The sequence below is a fragment of the Mobula birostris genome, chromosome 13 (assembly GCF_030028105.1).
Source record: "Mobula birostris isolate sMobBir1 chromosome 13, sMobBir1.hap1, whole genome shotgun sequence".
Taxonomy (NCBI): domain Eukaryota; kingdom Metazoa; phylum Chordata; class Chondrichthyes; order Myliobatiformes; family Myliobatidae; genus Mobula; species Mobula birostris.
Window position 1 is genome coordinate 95,080,675 of NC_092382.1, and position 12,971 is coordinate 95,093,645.

At 55.2% G+C, this 12,971-nt stretch overlaps 2 protein-coding genes across 2 annotated transcripts in view; one reads left to right on the forward strand and one right to left on the reverse strand.

Annotated features, from left to right (window-relative positions):
* LOC140208058 (retinol-binding protein 5-like) overlaps window positions 1–2,315 on the forward strand; it is a 91,913-nt gene extending 89,598 nt beyond the window's left edge. Inside the window, exon 3 of the mRNA XM_072276584.1 lies at window positions 2,073–2,315. Coding sequence (XP_072132685.1) covers window positions 2,073–2,315 — 243 coding nt within the window. The remainder of the gene's footprint in view (window positions 1–2,072) is intronic.
* A 1,818-nt stretch (window positions 2,316–4,133) lies between these two features.
* patl1 (PAT1 homolog 1, processing body mRNA decay factor) overlaps window positions 4,134–12,971 on the reverse strand; it is a 57,227-nt gene continuing 48,389 nt past the window's right edge. The window contains 3 exon segments of the mRNA XM_072275541.1: window positions 4,134–4,217; window positions 4,219–4,288; window positions 5,421–5,501. Coding sequence (XP_072131642.1) covers window positions 4,134–4,217; window positions 4,219–4,288; window positions 5,421–5,501 — 235 coding nt within the window.

Below are 12,971 nucleotides of genomic sequence, written 5' to 3' on the forward strand. Positions count from 1 at the left end.
ATTGTGCACAGTTTTGGTCTCCAAATTTGAGGAAGGACATTCTTGCTATTGAGGGAGTGCAGCGTAAGTCCACAAGGTTATTTCCCGGGATGGCAGGACTGTCATATGTTGAAAGATTGGAGCGACTGGGCTTGTATACACTGGAACTTAGAAGGATGAGAGGGAATCTGATTGAAACATATAAGATTATTAAGGGATTGGACACGCTGGAGGCAGGAAACATGTTCCCGATGTTGGGCGAGTCCCAGAACCAGAGCCCACAGTTTAAGAATAAGGGGTAGGCCACTTAGAACGGAGCTGAGGAAAAACTTTTTCACACAGAGGGTTGTGGTTCTGTGGAATGCTCTGCCTCAGAAGGCGGTGGAGGCCAATTCTCTGGATGCCTTCAAGAAAGAGTTGGATAGAGCTCTTAAAGATAGCGGAGTTGAGGGATATGGGGAGAAGGCAGGAATGGGGTACTGATTGTGGATGATCAGCCATGATCACAGTGAATGGTGGTGCTGGCTCGAAGGGCCGAATGGCCTACTCCTGCACCTGTTGTCCTGGAGGAGTGTGCTGAGTTTTCAGCCTGGAAAGAGGGTATGGAAACCATCACCACTACCGTCCAGTGGCCCCGACCCCACCCATCATGCAGACCCCTTCGAGGGGCAGGTCCTGGCTCTCGTCCGACCCCTTCGGGTCCCTTTTGAATCCGCCCCCCCCTCCGGTCCAAGGACTGGTCTACCCTCGGGTGGTGGTGGTGTGGGGGGGCAGCGGTTGATCCAGCCCGACTGGGTCCCTCAGGAACGTACCCAGCTCCCTCAGGCCACACCGGCACCAAGGGGCCTGGGCTAGCAGCACCACGCTGGGCTGAAGGGCCTGCACCCCTCCTCCCGCCCCATTAGAAAGAAGGCAGCACGCCCAAAAAGAATAGTTCGTTTTTAATGAAAGCAACAAAAAAAAAAGAGAAAAAAAGAAATTAATTCTGGCGTTTAAAAACATTTAACTAGATTACATTTTGTAAAAAGCAAAACGTTATTTAATAGTGTGCAGACAAGTTCCCCTGTGACTGGGGTCGAGGGAAGGGAGGGGCAAGAGGGTCAAGGGGGAGTCATAGGGGGCAGTCAGTGGGGGAGGGGGTCGGGGACGGGCGAGGGAGGAGGGCGTCAGGAACAGGCCAGGAAGGACGGGGTCAGGGACGAACGAAGGGAGGGGTCGGGGACGAGTGAGGGAGGAGGGGGGACGAGTGAGGGAGGAGGGGGGACGAGTGAGGGAGGAGGGGGGACGAGTGAGGGAGGGTCGTCAGGGACGGGCGAGGGAGGAGGGCGTCAGGAACAGGCCAGGAAGGAGGGGGTCAGGGATGGACGAAGGGAGGGGTCGGGGACGGGCGAGGGAGGAGGGGGGGACGGGTGAGGGAGGGTCATCAGGGACGGGCGAGGGAGGAGGGAGTCAGGAACAGGCCAGGGAGGAGGGGGTCAGGGACGGAGGAAGGTGTCAGGAACGGGCGAGGATGGGGGGGGGGGGAGAGGCATGGACAGGGGGAAGACGAGGAACAGACCAGCAAGGGGGTGTGTGCGCTTGAGGGCATAGCAAATATCGCCCCAGGTATAACTAATGTCACCTCACACACACACAGGTCAGCGCGGGGGGGGAGGGGGTGAGGACAGAGGGAGGGAGAGAGACTCACGGCCGGGGAGGGGTGGGTATTGGAGCCTCCCCCTGGCCAGTGCAGGCACGTATAAAGCCAGTCTACTCAAAATAGGATCTGTACCCACCGCGGGGGCGGCGGGCTCGTGTCGGAAACAGGCGGCTGGATGTACTGGGGGGAGAGGTGGTGCCAGGCTGGGGGGAGAGCCAGAGAGAGGATACCAGGATGACCAACACCGACGGGGACAACGGGGTGGGGGGGGGGGTGTTTAAAAAAAGAGGGGAAGAGATACGTGGCTGGGTGTTTGGGGGGGGTGAAGGGAACGTTTGACGTGAATGAGCAATCACCCCCCCCCACCCCCCATCAGTGCTCCTGAAGCAAACTGCACAGCGGGAAGTTTATCCGCTGCCGTTGCCAGGGTGACACATCTGGCCCCCCCCCCCAGTGGGCACGCAGGTCGCCAGTGGAGAACCCCCGCCCGCCGTCGCCAGGGAGACGTGTCGCCGCGGGAGACCTGGGGCCCGTCATCGCCGGGTACACCTCTTCGTCCGGTATAGATGGAGGGGGTGGGGGGGAGAGAGATATTGCCACCGTGGCCGGGGAGACTCCTGTCCGGTGTCACCGGGATCCGTGCAGAGGCCGCAGAGTCCCCCCACCCAGCCGCCGACTTCCTCTACCGAGGGTTTGACTGAGAGTCTGAGGGGAGGGGGGAAAAGGAGGAGGCATTAAGGTCTAAAAGAGGGTGTGTACAATAATCAAATTAAAGTCCAACAAAACGCATATCGTCCCATGGGGAAACCACAGATGGGAGGGGGGGAGCGCACAGTCGGACCGGGGGGAGGTGGGGGAGGGAGGGAGCGCTGATGGACCGAGGTGGGGGAGAGAGGGAGCGCTGATGGACGGGGGCGGGGGGGGGAGAGAGAGAGTGGAGGAGGGGAGAGAGTAGATGGCCGGGGGGGGAGAGTAGACGGACGGGGGGGGAGAGAGTAGACGGACGGGGGAGAGAGTAGACGGACTGGGGGAGAGAGTAGACGGGACTGGGGGAGAGAGTAGACGGACGGGGGAGAGACGGACGGGGGAGAGACGGACGGGGGAGAGACGGACGGGGGGAGAGACGGACGGGGGAGAGACGGACGGGGGGAGAGACGGACGGGGGGGAGAGACGGACGGGGGGAGAGACGGACGGGGGGAGAGACGGACGGGGGGAGAGACGGACGGGGGAGAGAGTAGACGGACGGGGGAGAGAGTAGACGGACGGGGGAGAGAGTAGACGGACGGGGGAGAGAGTAGACGGACGGGGGAGAGACGGACGGGGGAGAGACGGACGGGGGAGAGACGGACGGGGGAGAGACGGACGGGGGAGAGACGGACGGGGGAGAGACGGACGGGGGAGAGACGGACGGGGGAGAGACGGACGGGGGAGAGAGCAGACGGGGGGAGAGAGCAGACGGACGGGGAGAGAGCAGACGGACGGGGAGAGACGGACGGGGGAGAGGACGGACGGGAGGAGAGACGGACGGGGAGGAGAGACGGACGGGGGAGGAGAGACGGACGGGGGAGGAGAGACGGACGGGGGGGGGAGAGACGGACGGGGGGGGAGAGACGGACGGGGGGGGGAGAGACGGACGGGGGGGGGGAGAGACGGACGGGGGGGGGGAGAGACGGACGGGGGGGGAGAGACGGACGGGGGGGAGAGACGGACGGGGGGGAGAGACGGACGGGGGGGGGGAGAGACGGACGGGGGGGGGAGAGACGGACGGGGGGGAGAGACGGACGGGGGGGGGAGAGACGGACGGGGGGGGAGAGACGGACGGGGGGGGGAGAGACGGACGGGGGGGGGGGAGAGACGGACGGGGGGGGGAGAGACGGACGGGGGGGGGGGAGAGACGGACGGGGGGGAGAGACGGACGGGGGGGGGAGAGACGGACGGGGGGGGAGAGACGGACGGGGGGGGAGAGGACGGACGGGGGGGGAGAGACGGACGGGGGGGGGAGAGACGGACGGGGGGGAGAGACGGACGGGGGGGAGAGTAGACGGACGGGGGGGGAGAGTAGACGGACGGGGGGGGGAGAGACGGACGGGGGGGAGAGTAGACGGACGGGGGAGAGAGTAGACGGACGGGGGGAGAGAGCAGACGGACGGGGGGGAGAGAGCAGACGGACGGGGGGGAGAGAGCAGACGGACGGGGGAGAGAGCAGACGGACGGGGGGGAGAGAGCAGACGGACGGGGGAGAGAGCAGACGGACGGGGGAGAGAGCAGACGGACGGGGGAGAGAGCAGACGGACGGGGAGAGAGCAGACGGACGGGGGAGAGAGCAGACGGACGGGGGAGAGAGTAGACGGACGGGGGAGAGAGTAGACGGACGGGGTGAAGCGCAGTGTCGATCCAGTTGGGGGAGGGTTGGGGCAGGGCGGGAGCGCAGTATCACGCCAGGAGACCGACTTGGCGGGTGTGCAGTGTCCCCCCCCCCCCCGAATCCCGTCCTCCCCCCCTCTCCCCGCACACTCACTGTAACTTGGCCTCCAGCAGGCCGAGCCGCTGCCTGTCCACGTAGTGGGAGAACAGGGCCAGCAGGTTGCCGGGGGGTGACGGACGGGGTGGCCAGACAGGCCTGAGGCATTTTCAGAAGCTCCCGCGTCACTGCAAACACCAGCTCCGTCCTGGGCAACGGCAGAGAGGGGAAGGGCGGGGGGTCACATTGACGGGGAACGTCCTGTTCGTCTCCCCACCTCTCACACCCGACCTTCCACCTCGTCTCTCCCCCCATCCCCCGCCCTCTGGGCCCCGACTTCCCTTCTCCTGTGCCCCCTCCCTCTAATCCCCTGCCGGTCCGCCCGACTCTTCTCCCCTCCCCGTCTCCGATTCACATTCCCTCCCTTCCCAATACCCCCCTCACCTGCCCAGTCAGCCTCTCCCTCCCAGCCCCCCCCTCACCTCCCCAGTCATCCCTTTCCCTCCCCTCCTCGCCCCTCTTACCCCTCCCCATCCCGAGCCTCAATTGCCCACTCTCCCCTCTGTTTCACCCCGGACAGATGACTAGAGGGGGAACGTCGCCTCCTCACAAACGGGGAGGTGAGGGTGGTGATGGCAGCCTGGGGGGAGTGAGAGAGTGACAGAGACAGACACAGAGAGACAAGACAGAGAAAGAGAGGGGGGAGAGAGGCAATGGAGGAGGGCACGGGAAGAATGGAGAAAAGAGGGGCAGTGGGGGCATGGGGAGAGGGGGAGCGAGAGAGAGAGAGAGAGAGGGCGAGAGAGAAATAGAGGGTGAGACAGAGATAGAGGGCGGGGGAGGGCGAGAAGGGGCGAGGGAGGACGAGAGAGAGATAGAGGGCAAGAGGGGAGCAAGAAGGGGTGAGAGATAGAAGGCAAGAGGGGGTGAGGGAGGGCGAGAAGGGGCGAGGGAGGATGAGAGAGATAAGAGGGCAAGAGGGGGCGAGGGAGGGTGAGAAGAGGTGAGGGAGGGATAGAGGGGGTGAGGGAGAGATAGAGGGCAAGAGGGGGTGAGAGAGATAGAAGGTCAAAGAGAGAGGACGAGAAGGGGCGAGGGAGAGTGAGAGAAGAGAGATGGATGGATGAGGGGTGGGTTAGAGGAGAGGGCGAGGTGAGGTACAGCACAAGAGTGGTCGAGTGGGGATGCCAGAGGGAGGGAGTGAGGAAGAGCGGGCGCCAGCGGGGTTGGAGGTGGGGGGGAAGGAGGGAGAGGCAGGGGCATCGAGGGGAGGGGAGACAGAGATGATGACACCTCCCCCCCCACCACCACCCCCACCCCGCCCGTCCGCAAACACTCACCACCTGTTGTCCTCCATCAGCTGGCTGTCGGCAGCCGAGCTCTGCAGCCGCTCGCCCTGACTCAGGATCATGTAGAAGAGGGGTCACACCGAACTGCGTCAACCAGAGAGAGGGGGGTGTTGGGAGAGTGACGGTGTGGGATGTCCCCCCCGACCCCCCCGGCCCCTACTCCCTGCTCAAGGCAATCACCCGCCACGACCCCGCCTGCGTCCCTCACCGCCATGCTGCTGAGGCAAGCCAGCTGAAGAGCAGATCAGGAGGCCCCCAAACTCGAATCCCTCCACCCACACGCCCTCTTGAAAGTCTCGAATGCGTTCGCCTCTGCACTGGGGCAGCGCACTCCAGACGCTTTCTTAAAAAAAAAATTCTCACCACCACTTTTATTTCTGTTTTTGCACGACTTGTTTAATTTAACTATTTAATATACACACACACACACAACAATTCATGATCTATTTTTTCCTCTATTATGTACGAGATAGAGAGATAGAGTGCAGAGGAGATTTACAAGGATGTTGCCTGGATTGGAGAGCGTGCCTTATGAGAATAGGTTGAGTAAACTCGGCCTTTTCTCCTTGGAGCGACGGAGAATGAGAGGTGTATAAGGTGATGAGAGGCATTGATTGTGTGGATAGTCAGAGGCTTTTCCCCAGGGCTGAAAATGGCTAACACGAGAGGGCACAGGTTTAAGGTGCTTGGAAGTAGGTACAGAGGAGATGTCAGGGGTAAATTTTTCCACACAGAGAGTGGCGAGTGCGTGGAATGGGCTGCCGGTAGCGGATACGATTAAGAGCCTCTTGGATAGGTACATGGAGCTTAGTAAAATGGAGGGCCGTGCGGCAGGGAAATTCTAGGTAGTCTCTAGAGCAGGTTACATGGTCGACACAACATTGTGGGCCGAAGGGCCTGTGATGTGCTGCAGATTTCTCTGTTTCTATGAGATGCACAAATAAAAATTCTCCGTCAAATCGCTCAGAATCCCTGGTTTACCGTCTGCGTGAGACGATGGGACTTGAGAGACTCTGAGATTTTTACTGTGCCATGGTCTGTTCTGATCAAATTACGGTATTGCTTTGCACTGTTGTAACTATATGTTATAATTAGGTGGTTTTTGTTAGTTTTTAAGTCGGTTTGTCATGTGTTTTTTATGCTATCATTCTGGAAAAACCATTTTTATCATTTCTTAAAGCATGCATTACTAAATGACAATAAAAGAGGACTGCCTGTCCTCATAATCATAATACTCAGTTATGTGAGCGAAGGATCGGTGGGGGGGGGGTGGTGCTGAATACTGTTTTCCCCACGGCCTCGGCAAAGTAGCCCCTTCCCATCGAAGACCCCACCCACCCCGAGCATTCCCCCCACCTCCTCCCAGAGACCAAAGCCGGAAAGCACATCCCACCAGGCTCGGGGGCAGCTTCTGTTGCAAGCTAATGAGAGGCATTGATCGTGTGGATAGTCAGAGGCTTTTTCCCCAGGGCTGAAATGGCTAGCATGAGAGGGCACAGTTTTAAGGTGCTTGGAAGTAGGTACAGAGGAGATGTCAGGGGTAAGTTTTTTCCTCAGAGAGTGGTGAGTGTGTGGAATGGGCTGCCGGTGACGGTGGTGGAAGTGGATACGATACGGTCTTTTAAGAGACTCTTAGATAGGTACGTGGAGTTTAGAAACATAGAGGGCTATGGGTAACCCGAGGTAATTACTAATGTAAGTACATGTTCGGCACAGCTTTGTGGGCCGAAGGGCCTGTATTGTGCTGTGGGTTTCCTATGCTTCTAAGTCTCTAAGACAGTTGAACGGTCCCCTCGTGTGGGACGATGGACTCCCGACCTCGCCGTCTGCCCGCACTGCACTTTCTCTGCCACCGTTAACGCTCTACCCTGCCCTCTGCAGGCTCGCCCCACACTCCTGGCGCGCTGAGCTCCTCGAGCGTTTCGTGTCCGTTGCTCGTGTTTATGATTCTTCGCTGTGAAACAGGGACACCTCTTTTGGAGCTTGCGGGGTGGGGGGGGGGGGTGCTTTGGGGTTCTAATGTTTAACTGCCATTCATTCTTCGGGGAACTCCTCTGTTTTTCTGGATGTTTGCAAAAGGAAAGAATTTTCAAGACATATATTGTATGTAAACACCCTGGGAAAGGTTTCACCACTAATGTAATGGTTTTTCCTGTAGTGGCAGTGTTTGGGTCATGGCGAGAGATAACGGGGGCTTTGGAATGTGTGCTGGCCAATAAAGGGAGTGTTTTTTTTTCTTGTTGTGTGCCCGAGAACGAGGGGATCTGGGTCATACGTCATTTCTACTTTATATAGGCTGCGTATTTATCTTATCATTCCTGCTTTTACTATATGCTAGCATTATTTTCGGTTTTCTGTGTTATTTGTTAGGTTATTTTTTGGGGCTGGGAATGCTCAAAACTTTTTCCCATATAAATTAATGGTACAGTTATCGCTTCACGCCATTTCGGCTTACAAATGGTTTAACAGGAACGCTCTACCTTAGGGGGGGAATATGGGACAAGGGCGGTCCCGTATGGGACAAACTTATTTAGCCCGATATACGGGATGTCCCGGCTAATACGGGACACTTGGCAACCCCATGTTGAAGTTCCAACAGTGGGTGTGTCAGGGAATGAGGAAAGGTGCAGCTGACTCATATCGTTTCCTCGCGGCCCAGTAGCGCATGCTTTGCGGTCCGGTGTTTGGGGAACCACTGGATTACCAGTTCCTTAAGGTTGTTATAGCCGAGGGTGTTAATGGGGCACAAGCTCCCGCTACCGATTAAACGTTCCCAACGGCGTGCGCCTCAACCAGCCTCTGACAAAACCAAGCCCAGATCCTGGCCTTCGCCTGAGGCTTAGCTACTGAGCCCAGCAGCACTGTTTCCACCGACAGAAGAAGAGGCGAAGGCAGGTTTACTGGCGCCTTAAAACCAGTCGCTTCGGGCAGATGGGGCTGGCCAGCCGCGGCTGGCAGCTCACCCAGGAGAACTCTGATCTCGAACCTCCGCTGCCTCGCGGATACACCCACTGGTGGGAAGGGCTTTGGGAATGAAACCACCCCTCCCACCCCCGGAGGGAAAAATCCAGAGCTGGGGTCCGCAAGGCAGCTCGACGCTGTCGGTGCCCGTCTCTGCCGCTCCTGTGGGTTCATCAGACTCGTGGAGAGGGGGAAGCCTGCCACGTGGGCGACAGCTTTCTCTCCATCTCGCACCGACCAGGCTTGGGTGTCAAGACGTCAAGGCCTCAGAATAGAATCGTAACGCCCTGGGAGAGGCTTCACTGCTGGTGCGACGAGTCGCAAGTGTTTGGGTCATGACTGGAGACAACGGGGGGCTTTGGAACGTGCGGCGTCCAGTGAGGGGGGAGTGGTGTTTTTTTTCTTTCTTGTGCGCCCGAGAGCGAGGCTTTTGTTTGGCAGATGACGGAGAGGTCGTGGACAGCAGGACAGAGCGGGCGAGGAATGGGGCTCGGGAGTTGACGACGCCCGGGGGGGGGGGGGGGGTGGGAATCGATGGAGAGCAAACAGACGGGAAAACCGTGCGCTCCAACGTTGTGCATTGGACTGTTTCGTCAAAAATGGGCCCTTTTTCTCTCTGCTTTTCTTTACTGACCCTCTAATCAAATTAAGAATTATAAAGCTCAATCGTTTAATCGCATATTTTGCACTGCCTGTTATTTCGCGGTACGGGTTTGTAACGGGGGGGGGGACACAACACGCAGCATCCACACAAAAACGAGATTTCGCATGTTTGGCAGGGCTGGAGACTCCCTTCCCCTGGACTAACGCCGCCGGCCGAGCCCAAGGATTACAGAACCATGGAGTTATTGAGTAGGCCCACCAGAAAATGGATGTCAGGGTTGTGAGCGGCGACGTGCATGTACCGTGAGGGAAAATTTACTGTTAACTTTAATGAATCGATCTGTATGAAAGGGGAACAAGATAGATCTCCGCTGCACCTCAGTACACGTGACAATCTCGAACCAATATTTACCATTGAAGGTGAGGGCGGAGGGGAGGGGGGAGATGTTTTGGTTTTTATACACATTATTGACATCAATGGATCTGGGGTTGAGAGGGTGAACAGCTTTAAGTTCCTCAGCATAAACATCACCGAGGATCTCACGTGGTCTGTACACACTGGCTGTGTGATGAAAAAAGCACACCAGTGTCTCTTTCACCTCAGACGGTTGAGGAAGTTTGGTGTGGGCCCCCAAATCCGAAGAACTTTCTACAGGGACACACAATTGAGAGCATCCTGACTGACTGCATCACTGCCTGGTATGGGAACTGTACTTCCCTCAATCGCAGGACTCTGCAGAGAGTGGTGCGGACAGCCCAGCACATCTGTAGATGTGAACTTCCCACTATTCAGGACATTTACAGAGACAGGGGTGTAAAAAGGGCCCGAAGGATCATTGGGGACCCGGGCACCCCAACCACAAACTGTTCCAGCTTCTACTATCCAGGAAACGGTACCGCAGCATGAAAGCCAGGACCAACTGGCTCCGGGACAGCTTCTTCCACCAGGCCATCAGACTGATTAATTCACACTGATACAGCTGTATTTCTATGTTATATTGACTGTTCTATTTATTATAAATTACTCTGATTGCACATTTAGACGGAGACGTAACGTAAAGATTTTTTCTCCTCACGTAATGTGAAGGATGTAAGAAATAAAGTCAATTCAACCGACACAAGTGATTCAAGCCACCCAAACCTGACCTGCTGAGTCCCTCCAGCACTTTGTGGGTGTCGTACAGATCAGGGTCAGGTGGCTAACAGTCGTACGAGCAGCGCTCCATGATCACAAGCCCTGGTTAAGCCGCCACCTGATGGCAGGCAGACGATCCCTGAAGAGTATTGATAATGGCCGGGGGGAGGTCCACCCGTCTTGTAAAGTCACTGCCCAGAAGCCGCCGATGGCAAACCGATCCGTGGAAAGATTTGCCAAGAACGATCGTGGTCGGGGACAGGCCACGATCGCCTGCGTCATGCGACGCGACTAATAACGGAAGCAGACCCAGCAAGAGGGGCTTTTAAGAGGCTGCTGGATGTGCTGAAACTGGGGAGGGTGCAAAGGAGGATCATGACAAATGATTCCAGGACTGACGGCTTCTCCTAAGAAGAGTGTTTGATGGCTCTGGGATGGGAACTGGAATGATAGAGCGGAGGAAGGGGAAAACAGAAATATATCTAAGATAGTGAGCAGTAAAGATGTCAGGAAAGACAGGCAGGTGATGGGGCAAATGTGTAGCCATTGGGATGAGTTGCAGTGAAATCAAAGCAAAAAATATCAAATACTGGTCTTAAGGTGTTGTACCTAAATGCACGCAGCATAAGGAATAAGATGGATGATCTTGTTGTACAGCTACAGATTGGCAGGTTTGATATTGTGGCCATCACTGAGACCTGGCTAAAGGATGCATGTCTCTGGGAGCTGAACGTCCAAGGATACACGGTGTATCGGAAGGATAGGAAGGTAGGCAGAGGGGGAGGCATGGCTTTATTGGTAAGAAATGATATTAAATCATTAGAAAAAGGTGATATAGGATCGGAAGGTGCAGAATCTTTATGGGTTGAGCTAAGGAATAGCAGCGGTAAAAGGACCCTGATGGCAGTTATTTATAGGCCTCCAAACAGCTGCAGGGATGTGGACTACAAATTACAACTGGAAATAGAAAAGGCTTGTCAGAAGGGCAGTGTTATGATAATTGTGGGGGATTTTAACATGCGAGTAGATTGGAAAAATCAGGTCGGCACTGGATCTCAAGAGAGAGAATTTGTAGAATGTCTGCGAGATGGCTTTTTAGAACAGCTTGTTGTTGAGCCCACTAGGGAATCGGCTGTACTGGATTGGGTATTGTGTAATGAGCCGGAGGTGATTAGAGAGATTGAGGTGAAGGAACCTTAGGAAACAGAATCATAACATGATTGAGTTCACTGTGAAATTAGAAAAAGAGAAGCCGAAATCTGACGTGTCGGTGTTTCAGTGGAGTAAAGGAAATTACAGTGGCATGAGAGAGGAACTGGCCAAAGTTGACTGGAAAGGGACACTGGCGGGAAAGACGGCAGAGCAGCAGTGGCTGGCGTTTATGCGAGAAGTGAGGAATGTGCAAGACAGGTATATTCCAAAAAAGAAGAAATTTTCGAGTGGAAAAAGGATGCAACCGTGGTTGACAAGAGAAGTCAAAGCCAAAGTTAAAGCTAAGGAGAGGGCATACAAGGAAGCAAAAATTAGTGGGAAGACAGAGGATTGGGAAGTCTATAAAACCTTACAAAAGGAAACCAAGAAGGTCATTAAGAGAGAAAAGATTAACTATGAAAGGAAACTAGCAAATAATATCAAAGAGGATACTAAAAGCTTTTTCAAGTATATAAAGAGTAAAAGACAGGTGAGAGTAGATATAGGACCGGTAGAAAATGATGCTGGAGAAATTGTAATGGGAGATGAGGAGATGGCAGAGAAACTGAACAAGTATTTTGCATCAGTCTTCACTGAGGAAGACAGCAGGATACCGGACACTCAAGGGTGGCAGGGAAGAGAAGTGTGCGCAGTCACAATTACGACAGAGAAAGTACTCAGGAAGCTGAATAGTCTAAAGGTAGATAAATCTCCTGGACCAGATGGAATGCACCCTCGTGTTCTGAAGGAAGTAGCTGTGGAGATTGCGGAGGCATTAGCGATGATCTTTCAAAAGTCAATAGATCCTGGCATGGTTCCGGAAGACTGGAAGATTGCAAATGTCACTCCGCTATTTAAGAAGGGGGCAAGCAAGCAAGAAGGAAATTATAGACCTGTTAGCTTGACATCGGTAGTTGGGAAGTTGTTGGAGTCGATTGTCAAGGATGAGGTTACAGAGTACCTGGAGGCATATGACAAGATAGACAGAACTCAGCATGGATTCCTTAAAGGAAAATCCTGCCTGACAAACTTTTCTACAATTTTTTGTAAAAAATTTCCTACAATTTTTTGAGGAAATTACCAGTAGGCTAGACAAGGGAGATGCAGTGGATGTTGTATATTTGGATTTTCAGAAGGCCTTTGACAAGGTGCCACACATGAGGCTGCTTAACAAGATAAGAGCCCATGGAATTACAGGAAAGTTACATACGTGGATAGAGCATTGGCTGATTGGCAGGAAACAGAGAGTGGGAATAAAGGGATCCTATACTGGTAGGCTGCCGGTTACCAGTGGTGTTCCACAGGGGTCCGTGTTGGGGCCGCTTCTTTTTACATTGTACATCAACGATTTGGATTATGGGATAGATGGCTTTGTGGCTAAGTTTGCTGACGATACGAAGATAGGTGGAGGGGCCGGTAGTGCTGAGGAAACGGAGAGTCTGCAGAGAGACTTGGATAGATTGGAAGAATGGGCAGAGAAGTGGCAAATGAAGTACAATGTTGGAAAGTGTATGGTTATGCACTTTGGCAGAAGAAATAAACGGGCAGACTATTATTTAAATGGGCAAAAGAATTCAAAGTTCGGAGATGCAATGGAACTTGGGAGTCCCCGTGCAGGATACCCTTAAAGTTAACCTGCAGGTTGACTCGGT